Source organism: Dasypus novemcinctus, chromosome 10 (assembly GCF_030445035.2).
Source record: "Dasypus novemcinctus isolate mDasNov1 chromosome 10, mDasNov1.1.hap2, whole genome shotgun sequence".
NCBI classification, from domain to species: Eukaryota; Metazoa; Chordata; class Mammalia; order Cingulata; family Dasypodidae; genus Dasypus; species Dasypus novemcinctus.
In genome coordinates this window covers 119,743,322-119,756,977 of record NC_080682.1, presented here as the reverse complement: position 1 = coordinate 119,756,977, position 13,656 = coordinate 119,743,322, and the positions used below count along the sequence as shown (strand labels likewise).

Here is a 13,656-nt window from a genome sequence, read left to right as displayed (position 1 = left end):
TTTCCAAAAGCCAGTCTCACCATCGCCCTAATCCTCCAGAATAGCTTTCCTCTCCCAGACACCAGCTCTCCCGTCACTCCCACAGACCAGCCTTCCCTGAGCCCTCCGCCGAGGTCTGGCCCTTGTACTATGCTGCCCCGCAGCGCTCTACACTTCTTAATTACAGTTTGAATTGGTTGTTTCACGTCTGTTTATCATGCTTCGCCAGGGCAGGGAGCACGTGATAGTTTACTGCCTACACCAATAGCCAGCACTTGCCTTATACTTGGTAAACACCCAAATACTTATTAAGTGCATGAAGTTTGTTTCAGTCTTATTGGTGGAAAAAGACTTAACACTGATGCATTCATTTTTGAAGAATTATACATTAAAACTCCTACCCTGTATCAGAAGTTGAGGATCAAAAGCTCTCAAAGGGCTTATTCTATCTAGTAGCTGGAATAAAACATAAAGTAGAATAGGTATCCCCTCTAGTTTCATCTCCAGCTCCTGGGAATGAGACATTAAAAAATGTTCTTATTATTGAAAATAATCCTTTCTAATTCACTTGGATTTGATCTGCAGCTATTTAGGGATAATGAGAGTTGGGGATAATGCAAATTCTTCAGTAAAGAAGGGAAACTTCCTCTTCATCACGGCTATAAATGTATACCAACCACTCTGGGTTGTATCTGAAGAGGAAAAACCAGCCAGCTGTTGTGTACACAGGGGAGTGCAAACGATAAATGGAGGGAGAGAGGGAGCCAAATCCTTGGAAATGGATGCTGTTTCACAGCTGATACTCGGGAAAGGTTATACTCAGTTTTAAAAAGTTTTAAAAATATACAGGTAGACCAAGAGTGCATTTATGCCTCCCTCCTCCCTTGGCAGCCCTTGAGTGCTTTGTTTTCCATTCGGAGCTGTGTGAGTCTTAACCTAATTGCCATTTACATATGAGAACTTTGGGATTTCAGCATCTAAACTTACTGATAGTCTAGAAGTGCTTCACTGGGAGGCAATTTGAATTCTTTGGGCGGTCCATCTTGTACCTGCCTTTTATTTGTTTTTGCCGTGCTTTCCATTGTGCTGGTTATCTGTTAAGAAATGTACCTGTTTAGAAAAGAAACAAATAGGCACAGTAGACAAATTCCCTCTTTGCCACTCTACTTGTGTTTACTCAAGATAAAGGCACCAGTGGATTTAATTTGAAACTGCTTTTTCTTTGCAGCGCGTTCCCATTTCTCCAGACCTAATCTCCACCACAACGCTGGAACATCGTAAATCAGTTTGATTCTTGAGTCTGCTGTGTTTCCCATTTAGCCTGGTTCAGTTTTCCCCCCTCCCCAGAAACTTCCTAAGAGACTGGCTCCCTTGTGTTATCCATTTATATGTTATACGCTTACATCTGTTGTCCCCATCTTTCTAAGGGCAAAGACTTGAACCTTTCCAATCATTTTATTTTTCCACAGTGTCTGGCAGAGTTTTCTGTGCATGGCAGCAGGTGAATAAATGTCTATGAATATTTTTTAATTAAAACAAAATAAAACAAAACCATAACTTTCCATGAAGACCAAGAGGGAGAACTAGGATCCAAAAGAACCAGGTTTGGCCAGGTTTTTATGAATTACAGATAAAGGCACATATTATTTTATAAATGGTTAAGAGGTTTACAAATATAAGTAATAATAATGAATATTGTATTATTATTCACAATAACTGATGATCAGCTATTAATTTCTTTTGTACCTAATAATAAAAAATTATCAAAATAATATTTTTAATGAGAGAATCATGGCCCATCACTCACAGATCTTTATAGTAAGACAGGATTTAGTTTGGGTACTAGTGTGTATCTTTTTGGATTATATTACAACCTTAACTTCTTTTTTATCTTTTAATTCCCACTAACCTCAAAAGAAAAGTGCCTAACCTTCAATCAATGTATTAGTAGTCTGGTATGACGAAAAGAACTAAACCTTTGTAATTTTGTGTTTAAATGGCTGTAAACTCCATGAGAGTAGAGATGATATAATTCTCATTCATTACTGTATTCCCCCACCTAGCACAATAGATAAATCCCTGTCAAATAAAATGAGTGGATGGATAAATAAATCAGGCAAACTTATGTGCTAATTCTAGATCCAATACCTATTATCCACGTAACTAGAGTTGGTAACAAACTTTTTGAGCTTCAGTTTTGTCATCTGTAAAGCAAGAATAATTATTTCACTCTAAGAGGTGCTGTAAGGCTTAAATAAACTAATATTAAAAGCACCTAGCATAACTTGGAGTTGTCCTCAATGATATTGCAGAGACAGATGCTAGACATTATCTATCCCTGCCATAACCCACTGAATGTACTGAGGGAAACTGTAAACTACAATGTAAACTATAATCCATGCAGTGCAGCAGTGCTCCAAAATGTATTCACCAAATGCAATGAATGTGCCACAATGATGAAAGAGGTTGTTGATATAGGAGGAGTGGGGGAGTGGGGTGTGGGGTATGTGGGAACCTCTTATATTTTTAAATATAACATTTTTGGTGATCTTTGTATTTTTTTTAAAGACAATTTAATTTGAAAAAAAAGGCACCTAGCATAGAGCCTGACCTTCAAGGCGGTGCAATATACCAGGACCCTGGTAAGTATTACACTCCTCCCTCTTTCCCTCCAGTTATAGCTCCAGAGCATGTGTCTTCAAATTCCAGGGAACTACAAAGCAGAGGATGTCTGCCCGCTGTCAGGTACAATGATATGTGAACAGATTGATCCATGAGGTTCGTTTTTGTCAATCATCGTCATTGATTTGGATTACTGACTCAGTTAGATACTCAGCAATCTGCAGAGATCATCCAAATCCACAGTGAAAAATCTCCTTGAAACAGAAACACGTGTTGTCTCTGTAGACACACTTCTCACACATCCAGACCTCCAGTGAAGCTCAGTGTACTTGTGTGAAACTTTTCTTTTCTAGCAAATATCTCTCTCTACGTTAACACATTTGAGTATATGTAAATGCAAATACACTATAACACTTTAAACAGAAAAGCACCCAGATAGCACAGCAAAAAGAGGGTAATATATTCAAGTGATATATTAGGTAACATATTAAGTAATATTTCAGATATGAAAGTATTGAGAATTCCATGAACTACATATCAAGATGTGTCATCGTTATACCATCAAAGTTCAGAGAAATTTATCATCTAAGGAAAAAATGGTTTCTTTTCTTTCTGATGCAGTTGATTTTTATATTATTTTCTACTTTAGAACTAGAATTTATAACTTGGCTGTTACATAAAATGATAACATGCTGACAAATGTTTCATTTTAAAATAACTTACTATTTAACAACCATTTTAAACTATAAAGGATCTTACTTAAAAGTTAAACCAAATGTCAACATTAATCTCTAATTTTCTGTCTGAGTCACATGGGAGAGAGCAGGTGTTTCAGTCTCCAGCTGGGGCACCCATCTGGTGCTGGAGGGAAAATGACCTCATCTTGTCAATTACCTCAGTTACCTGGCTTTTATATTTTAAATGCTCTAAGTGTAGCTCATTGCAAAGGACTTTAATTAAATATGAGAGAAAATGTGGATCCATTAAGCACAAATGGTTTATGGATAAACAATATTAAGATTCATTGTGGCACACACTTTCAAGAAAATTAGCAAGCCAGTTTGGATGGCCTGCTTAAGGTTACAGTTTTGCAGTGAGCTCAGGACAGTAGCTCAGAATGTACTTTTGCATTTGGTAATGTACTACAAACAATGGGGGCATTCATACAGATTTACAAGGATTTACAGTTCCTGACCACCTAGAGGATTCCATCCCAGCAAAGGGTGAAAATCCTAGAAAAACATTCACAAAGTTAAGTGTGATTATCTTACAAGAAGGTTTCACTTAGAAAAATTCCTGACGAACAACACCTCCTCTGCCTGTCAGTAACAGCAAGCGTCTATTGATTGCCTGCTCTGTGCCTGGCACTTTACCTGGCTCTTGGTTATAAAATATAAAAGAGGTAAGATTCCTACTCAGACTGACAGGAAGAAAGAGGCATACTCTAGAAGAACTTTAAAAAAAGTATGAGCAACTTCAAAAACTTAGCAAGACCGTGGGGTAAGGCAATGGAACTCTTTGCTCAGACTGTGGCCTCTCTTGTGTGCCCGTGTGTTTTTCCTCTCCCAACTCTGTCAGAGGGCACTCTGTAACACATTGTGCCGGGAGGTGAGGGTGGAGCTGCTGGGTTTGGAAGGCTCAGTTCTCCAGCCTTTCCAGAGTTGATTCCGTAATGTTTTTAAAAATATCCCCCTAATGCTTCTCGGTGAAAAGTAAAGGGCTACGTGGGGAAAAAGGACACAGAATAGCCATCTTCTTTGAATGTACTGTTATCCCACAGTGCTTTGCTTGACTCTGCAAAATTACCAATAAAATGCAGAGTGTATACTTTCCTGCATCTCAGGATCCTGACTTAATATCTAGAAGTCCCTAATGGCTTTTTTTTTTTTTTTTTTGGTGAAAACCATGTCACAGAAGCTTTTTTACTGGCCAGTGGGATGTGGCATCAACCAGTAGACTCATCAAAATAAATAATATAGTTCTTTAAAATTTGGATATATGTCCTTGGAGTAACTGTATTATAATCTTTTTTGTTGTTTTTGTTTTTACGATCTTTTTTATTTGATCCACAATGCATAATCAAATATAAAGAGGTAAAACACAGAACTTTTTTTAAAAAAGCACCAAGGTATTATTTCATTAAGGTTTGTATCCTGAAAATCAAATTCCTGACACTGGATATGAATAGAAAAAGAATGGAAACAGAATAACCAAGGGCTTGAAGCGGTCATGAACCCCCCAAGGACAAAGCTTAGCTTCAGGCAACATGGTGTAATGGAAACATCACTAGACTGGGAGCCGATTAACCTGGATTCCAGGCCTGTCCGCTATAACTGGTTATGTGACCTTGGGCTAATAAAAGCCTAAGTTTTTATTTCTACAAGAAACTTACAGAACTAGAGGGTGGGGGCTGGAAGGTTCTCTTTCAATTTAAACAGTTAAAAGAAACCTTTTACCAGCCGCCCTACCTGGAATGTTATAATCAGATGGAATGGTAGTTTCTAGTAACACAGCTATCCATATATGACAAAATAGTCGAGCTACAAATGATGGGTTTTGTGATTTTCGAAGTGGAAAAACAAAGATCATCAATTGGTCTTTTTCAGTGTATCAAAATACCTGGACGATAACTTTGTTGGCAGCAGCATTTGTTAAATTTAAGGTCAATGATATTCATAATTCTATCTTCTTGATACTATTTCAGAAGCTAAGACTAATTTACTATTATCAAAAATAATTTAGACAATAACATGCCAGCAACCCTTTACCTCCTAGACCTTCCTAATGCTATAGTAAGACTTCGGTGGCTTTTCTTATTGAATAAATGATTTGATTTGACATCAGAAGTATGGGTACAATTCTACAGTTGTATGATACTAAAAACTAAGTCAATGGGTTAGGAATGAGTTATGAAATGTTATTTTTAAAAATTGTCTGCTCCCATACCAGATCCTTCCTGCTCCCTTCCCTCAACCTAACTCAACACAGACAGGGGCTAAAAAAATAATGTGCGAATAAAAAAACAAACAAAAAACTAAACTGCCAAGAAAACTGGATCTTCTCTTCATACAATACCAGCCTCCCAGTGGTATGAAAAGAATATGGAGGGAAACGGATGCGGCTCAAGGGATAAGGCCTCTGCCTTCCACATGGCAGGACCTGGGTTCATACCTGGGGCCTCTTGGTGAAAAAAAAAAAAGGAAGAGAAAGTGTGCCTGCGCAGGAAGCAGTGCCCACATAGCAGAGTGCCCATACGGGTGCCCGCGTGGCGAGCCGAGTGCCCATACGGGTGCCCGCGTGGCGAGCCGAGTGCCCGCGTGGCGAGCCGAGTGCCCGCGTGGTGAGCCGAGTGCCCACATGGCGAGCCGAGTGCCCACACGAGCGCCCACGTGGCGAGCCAGTGCCTGTGCAGAAGCCCGGGAGGGGGAGGGGAGCGGGGAGACGAAGATGAAAAGAATATGGAGGATAACAAATACATATTTTAAAAATACAACAAAAAGCGCATGGAGGGTCCGCTGATTGCCTTGGGGCTCCTAACTGGTGGGGACTGTGAAAGGAGAGCCTAGGTTCTTACTAAAGGTAGTATCAGTAGGCCGGAGTGCATATTGCATTGCATTTCCTTGATACGAAAGTGCTTTATCACCAAAAACTGAGCTTGTCTCGTGTTTAAAAAAATGAAAAGCTTAATGGCACCTATGTGTATGTAAGGAAAATTGTAGTATAGTTTCTTCAATACAGGTTTCTTATCAATTCATGAAATCGGGGCACATCCAAGTAACAGGATAACAGTCACCAAGAGTGGTTAAGACTACCAACTACCCTGCAATTGAAAATACCATGTTTGAGATGCAATTATATACTGAAAAATGTGCCAATGACAGGAAAATCAGGCTATTTTTTAAAAAATCCATACTTGTTAAAGGCAATTCTCATGTTTAAAATCATCCATTTTAAGATCTTCAAGAAAAATTGAATTTACTATTTTATATCGACATAATGCAGGTTAACTAAAGGACTTATTAATTCCCTTTCATTTCCAAGCCTCATCAGTCACTATATTTATGAGGTAAGTCAGCTGAATGCTTGAAATTTAGATGAATTTTGAGATCTTCAGTTTGTCCTGCTGACTATTCACAGTACTGACATTAATAAATCCCTTCAGATAAATGTGAATTTAAATGCTTGCAATTTTCTAGCATACTTGAAAAGCTTTTCCCACAGTCATCACAAACATAGGGAAAAGTTTTAGTATGTTCAATAGCAACATGTCTGCTAACATTTGTAAGAAGTCTACACCGAAAACCATATACTTGACATACAAAGAAAGTTTTGACATTTGTCAAAGGTAATTTTGCTTAAGAGGCTGTACTGTCCATGTTCTCATTTGTGATGCTCATCACTCAACTCTATTAATTTACATGTATGCCCATTCACCACGTGGCTGTGCAAGTCTTCTGAATCAATTGTTTCACATTCAAGGAACTGATACAAGTACTGCTCGTCACAGTTGTGTTCCTGGAAATGTAGCTAGAGTTCACTGCTTGAGGAGAACTGTACATCACACTGCTCACACCAATAGAGAGAGTCACTAAAATGCATGTCTGTGATGTGCTAACGTTCTCAAAAATTACTGTCTTACAATCACAGTATTTACAAATGTAGGGATTCTCGTGTAGCTTGGCATGCTCTATCAGAACTATGTTGGTAGAAAAACTTTGCTTGCATACTCAACACACATTTGAATCAGTATCCTTACAGGATCTTATGTAGCTTTAAATCAGAAAAATATTTGCTATTGAACTCACAAAGTTCATATTTATAGAGGCACTGCTATCGGCTCTCAGTAAAGGCCATTTCTGCTGGGCAGTCACATTAAAAGCTTGGCCCTTGTCAAGAATTTTACAAAACTTAGCTGGTGGCTCTTCATCAGTTTTGTCTTGGAGACTCTCAGAAGAATTGTTTTCATCACTCTATGATAATCCTCAGAAACTGCATGCGCTTCTCAGCAATTGGAACGCCCTTGGCTGTGTGAACTTCTACGGGTCCCTCCTCTTCAGTTTGTTGGTGACAGATTCAGTTGAGTCATGCTCTTCAGCACAACTTAAACACCTACAGATTTTTCTGTAGAAAGGGCAGAGTGGTCTAGAATTCTAATGACAGGACTGGGAACCAGGTAGTTCTGATTTCCATCTGTAAATTTGTTTCCATCTGTAAATTTTGGCAAGGCATTTGATGCCTCTGTATCAGAACTATCATCTTTGTTTTTTTAAAGATTTATTTATTTATTTAATCCCCCCCCCCCCCCCGTTGTCTGTTCTCTGTGTCCATTTGCTGTGTCTTGTTTCTTTGTCCGCTTCTGTTGTTGTCAGTGGCACGGGAACTGTGGGTGGCGCCATTCCTGGGCAGGCTGCACTTTCTTTAGCGTTGGGCGGCTCTCCTTACGGGTGCACTCCTTGCGCGTGGGGCTCCCCTACGCGGGGGACACCCCCGCGTGGCGCGGCACTCCTTGCGCTCATTGGCACTGCACATGGGCCAGCTCCACACGGGTCAAGGAGGCCCGGGGTTTGAACCGCGGACCTCCCATGTGGTAGGCGGACGCCCTAACCACTGGGCCAAGTCCGTTTCCCAGAACTATCATCTTTGTTAATATATTTTAACTCTGGCTACCTCATAGAGCAGACACTACAATAATGATCAGAAAAAATTTCACGGACTCCATCTGTGATTCTGCTTATTCCAGAGGAATCTGAAAAGGGAGAAGGGTATAAAGTCTTCCTTTTTCTTTCTTTAGGATATTCATTCATATCTTTTAAATTTCATACCATTCTTTTTTTTTTTTTAAAGATTTATTTTATTTATTTCTCTCCACTTTCCCCCACCCCAGTAGTCTGTTCTCTGTGTCTATTTGCTGCGTGTTCTTTGTCTGCTTCTGTTGTTGTCAGCAGCATGGGAATCTGTGTCTCTTTTTGTTGTGTCATCTTGCTGCGTCAGCTCTCCTTGTGTGTGTGGCGCCATTCCTGGGCAGGCTGCACTTTCTTTCGTGCTGGGCAGCTCTCCTTACAGGTGCACTCCTTGCACATGGGGCTCCCCTACGCGGGGACACCCCTGCGTGGCAAGGCACTCCTTGCGTGCATCAGCACTGCGCATGGGCCAGCTCCACACGGGTCAAGGAGGCCCGGGGTTTGAACTACAGACCTCCCATGGGGTAGACGGACGCCCTATCCACTGGGCTAGTCCGCTTCCCTCATACCATTCTTAATACTTGAGTGAGGAAAAATGAATTACTGGGAAATGTCTACAGACTGTAAAAAAGGCCAGTTCCTCTGGGTCTGCCCAGGCACAGCCCGAGGCAGCAGCGCCCCCACGAACGCCTCTTCATGGCTTTGTGGGGATGGGAGGAATGTCAGCTCTGCCTGAAGGCCTTTCGGGATGTATGAAACGGGCCCTCATGTTTGGTTGCTGGTTTTTATGTAAATGCATTAAATAAAATTGCAGCTGTTTCTTAATGGCATCGGTAATAACAAACGTTCTGAACAAGACTTCATCAGGGAATGAGAGAATTATGTAGTTAAAAGACCCACTGTATGGGTGCTGGGAGCCTTGGAGTCCTGCCTCTGCCATTAACTAGCTATAAACTTGTGTTTGCAGAACAACAACAACACTGCGGGACTTCCAAAAGCCTTGTTAAAGAGCAATCTACTCTGATTTTTTCTAAATTCTGATTCATTTTCTAAAAAATCAGAGTAAGTCCATAAAGCCCATCACCTCCTATTTAAACTCCCAAGGGCGACAAGTCTTCTTGATTGCCCTCCTTCTTGAGGAATGAAATGTTTGGTGTGTGTTCTGGAGTTGAGTTGAATTGCTACTAAAAAATCGCTTGAAATACAGTATATTGTAATAACTTCCCTCGCAACGTGAACTACATTTTCTAACTCCCGCTGTCTTTCCATTTTAGAACAGCCAAAAAAAAAAAAAGCATTACCTATCAAAAGAATATCGGGAGGATAACGGAAATGCAGGTCATTCTTCATCCTTTGGAGGAGAAAAGGATTCTCCCCTCCTACTTTGAACCTCGAAGAGCAGTGGTGACTCTAAACAGGATCCACCGGGGAAGGTTCTTGAGGGTGGAGAGAGGAAATCCACCGGCAGCGACCTCACACGGAATACATGCGCCTACCCAGCCTTCCCCATTTCCTTCACACACACGCAAATCTTTCCCTCTTTGGCTTAGAGGGGACATCTTTTCCTACTTCCTCACCACTTCCTAAGACTCTCTGCCTAGCAGGAATTTATGGGGGAAAGGATGGACGAGAAACAAGGAAGGTACTTAACATCTTCAGGGCATTAAGAAACCAAGCGCCCCGTTTAAAAAGACGTCGTAGCACCCAGGACCCGGAGGCGACACCAAGCCACGGCTGGGGAGTGGGAGGCTGAGGGGCCGTCTCCGCAGGGACACGTGCGAGCTCCCGGGTGGGCGAGGCCGGCCAGACTGCGCAGGCGCGAGGCCCTGCTCCCAGGGCGGGCCCGGCGGCGGCGGCGGCGCTGCGGGAAGCGGGGCCCGCGCCGCCACCAGCGCGTCTCAAGACCCCGGCCAAGGCCCCTAGGCTCTCCCCCTCCATCTGTCCCGCCTCTTGTCAGAGTTACAAGTGAAGAGCCTTGGGGCACGAGTCAGGGAACCAAGCCCCCGACGGAGGGCACGCGCGTTGTTCGCTGCGTGCTCGGAAAACTGTGAGGCGCCGCGAGCTACAAACCTGATCGCGGTCAGGTCCGGCCTCCGAGGGGGGAGCACCTACAAGGACCAACGAGCAACGCGTCCGGAGACTCTACTGCGGGGCGGAAAGCAAGATGGGTTATGTTCCCGGGTCAGCCAGGCCCCCACTGCCCGCGCCGGGCGCAGAGGTCCCGGGAGCGCGGGGACGCGCCGCAGGGAGCCGGGCCGGCGGCGGAGGGCGCGGGCAGGGGCGCTCGGAGGCCTTCCGGCGAGCTGGGGGGCCAGGGCCTGGCAGGAGACGTGCCGGGCTCGCCCCCTCCGCGGGCAGTTCCGCGGCCCACGCACCGCAGCCCGCCCGGGGCCCAGCCGCTGCGCCGCCGCCGCGCACGCCGTTTCCTAGGCGACCGGCGCCCTCCCTGCCCGGTCCGTGGAGGGCGGGTGGGAGCGCCACCTGGTGGTCGCGGCGGCGGGCGTCCGGCCGACGGCCCCGCGCAGGCGCCGGGGAGAAAAGCGCGAAGCCTCCCTGCCGCCCTCTGGTGGCCAGCGGGGAGCGCTGCGCTGCGTGGAGACGCGGCGTCGGGCTCTGGGCGGGGACGGCGCAGCGGGCACTTCCGGCTCTGCTTCTTCCGCTGGAAAACGAGGCGTTTGGCTTCCTCGTTGGTTTTTGCAAATAACCGCAGGGTTGGGGAAAGGGCGGTGAGGGGGGCTCTGTCCCTTCGACCTCGGCTACTTCTGCCTTCTTTTGTTTGTGCACGAGTTCCTTTGTTTTTAGCTTCACATAGAATTGCAAACCATTGGACCAAATGCTTAGAGAGTTAACACCCGGCTATAATTAAAGTCCTTGACCCTGCCTGTTTTTCTTCTTGCCTTTACGTTTTGGTTCCTAAACCTCAAGGAAACCAGCCTAGACTGCGCCTTGCCTCCTCCTCATTTTGGGGAAATTAGACACCTAGTCTTTAAAATTCCCCTCTTCTCTCCTGCACTCTATCTCATTCTTGGCCTCCAGACCGTCTCTTCCATCCTGAGAACACCTGCTTTTTCAAATTACATCTGATTAATTATCTGTGTGTCCCCGGAGGATAGGCGTGACGCGCTCCTTTTGCCCGCCACCTGTCATCTCTTTGGCATTCTTGAATTTGGCTTTTAAAAAAAAAGGTTCTTACATGTTTTGCAGTTCATACTGTTTTATTAACATATTGAGAACTTCTTAAAGGAAGGGAACTGAATCAGTTAATAAAAGTATTAACTTTTGATTAAGGAAGTGTTTCTAGTCTATCAAAAAATTAAACCCGTTTCAGATAACTTATTTTCCACCTCATTTAAAACTGAAGTGCCAATAGTTTGCTATGAACTACACAGGCAATGAAGGTTTGTTAGTTACTTGGGTTTCCCTAGAATAGCACAACAAGTGAGATTATGGGGTAAATGAAAAGAGTGCAGACACAGGAGAGAAAAAAATGTTACCACCCCAAATCTTAAGTTAAAACTTGGGAGACTTTTTAGCTAAATAGAAAAATAATTTTGGGATTTTTCATCTCTTTGAATTCTTTCCCAAATCATTTTCTATAAATCTTGGACCTGCTTCTTTTGGAAGATCCTGGGCCCATGGTCAAAAATGTTCTTTTACCCTATCATTTATCTCCTGTGCAGTTTTCTTATGGTGTTTGCCAGTTGGTGGTCAAACGGTGAAGCCAGACAAAAACCATTTGCTGAGTTTCCTCGTTTGACCTTTATTTTCTGTTAGCCTTGAAGTATTGAATGATGCAGAAACAGAGCTAGGGATAAGTATCTATAGTAGAAAAAGCCAAATATGTTTTCTCTTTTGCAAAACCACAAAGACTCTGTTTGGTGTGAACAATTGTTAAACATTATATACATTTTTTTTCCTTCAAATTACAGGGTCTTTTTTTTTTTTTTTACTTTTTTTTTATCCCGCCCCCCCCCCCCCCCCACTTTGTGGCTTTCTGTGTGCTGTCTGCTCTCTGTGTCCATTCGCTGTTTGTTCTTCTGTGTCTGTTTATTTATTTTTTACTTCCCCTCCCCCTTTGTGGCTTGCTTGCTGTCTACTCTCTGTGTCCATTCGCTGCACGCTCTCCTGTGTTTTTGCTTGTCTCCCCTTTTTGTGTAGCATCACCTTGCTGAGTTGGCTCTCCGTGGCGTCTGTGGGCTGGGCAGCTCTCTGCAGTGTGTGGGCAAGCCTGCCTTCACAAGGAGGCCCTGGGACGTGAACCCACAGCCTCCCATATGGTAGATGGGAGCCCAACTGATCCAGCCATAGCCGCTTCCCTGCAGGGACTTTTTTGATGATATGATAAATTTTAATTTATTTTTTTGGTTAGAGAAGTTGTAGGTTTACAGAAATAGCATGCATTAAATATATAAAATACAGAGTTCCCATATATGACCCTACTAGGAATGCCTTGCGTTAGTATGGTACATTTGTTACAATTCATGAAAGAATATTTTTATAAATTGTACTATTAATTATAGTCCATCATTTACAAGAGCATTCACTGTGTTCTACAGTCCAATGTGTTTTCTTTTCATTTTTATTCTAGTAACATATATATGACCTAAAATATTCTTCTTAACCACATTCACATCTTTAATTTGGTGCTGTTAATTACATTCACAATGTCGTGCTACCACCATCCATTAGCAAAACTTCACAATCAATCCAAATAAAAATTCTGTATAATTTCAGCATGAACTCCCCATGACCTGGCCCAAACCTGCCTCCGTAACGCTGTACTCTGTGAGTTTGCTTATTCTAATTGTTTCATGTCAGTGAGATCATGCTTGCTCTTTTGTCTCGTGCTTATTTCATACAACGTGATGTCATTAAGTTTCATCCATGGTGTTCATGAATCAGATTGTCATTCTTTTTTAATGTGGAGTATTATTCCATTTTATGTATATATCACTTTTTGTTTATCCATTGGTTGATAGACACTTGGGTTGCTTCCATCTTTTGTCGGATGTGAATAATGCCCCTATGGATACCGGTGTGCATATATTCTGTTCACGTCCCTGCTTTCAATTTTTCTGGGTGTGTACCTAGTAGCAGGATTGCCGGGTCAGATGGTAATTCTATACCTAGCTTTCTGAAGAACGCCAAACTGTCTTCCATAATGGCTGCACCATTTTACATTCCCTCCAACAATGAATCAGTGTTCCTATTTCTCCATTTTGTAATATTCTGTTTTGTCAATAGTAACCATTCTAATAGATATGAAATGATACCTCATTGTGGTTTTGATTTGAATTTCCCTGATAGCTAGTGATGTTGAGCATCTTTTCATGTGCTTTTCAGCTATTTGTATATCCTCTCTGGAGAAATATCT

General features: G+C 42.7%; 1 protein-coding gene and 1 pseudogene across 3 annotated transcripts in view; both read right to left on the bottom strand.

The window, feature by feature from the left end:
• Window positions 1-10,442, bottom strand: part of CCDC83 (coiled-coil domain containing 83) — a 75,457-nt gene extending 65,015 nt beyond the window's left edge. Inside the window, exons 1-2 of one of the 3 annotated variants that reach the window (XM_058306123.2) lie at window positions 10,353-10,442; window positions 967-1,073 (exon numbers count right to left, since the gene is read on the bottom strand). In XM_058306123.2, the coding sequence (XP_058162106.1) occupies window positions 967-1,061 (95 nt within the window). In that variant the 5' untranslated portion in view covers window positions 1,062-1,073; window positions 10,353-10,442. Of the gene's footprint in view, window positions 1-966; window positions 1,090-10,352 lie in introns of all 3 variants that reach the window. The other 2 variants (XM_058306124.2, XM_058306125.2) reach the window with 2 other exon arrangements.
• LOC101430946 (zinc finger protein 639 pseudogene) lies at window positions 6,580-9,238 on the bottom strand (annotated as a pseudogene).
• Window positions 10,443-13,656: the final 3,214 nt, after the last annotated feature.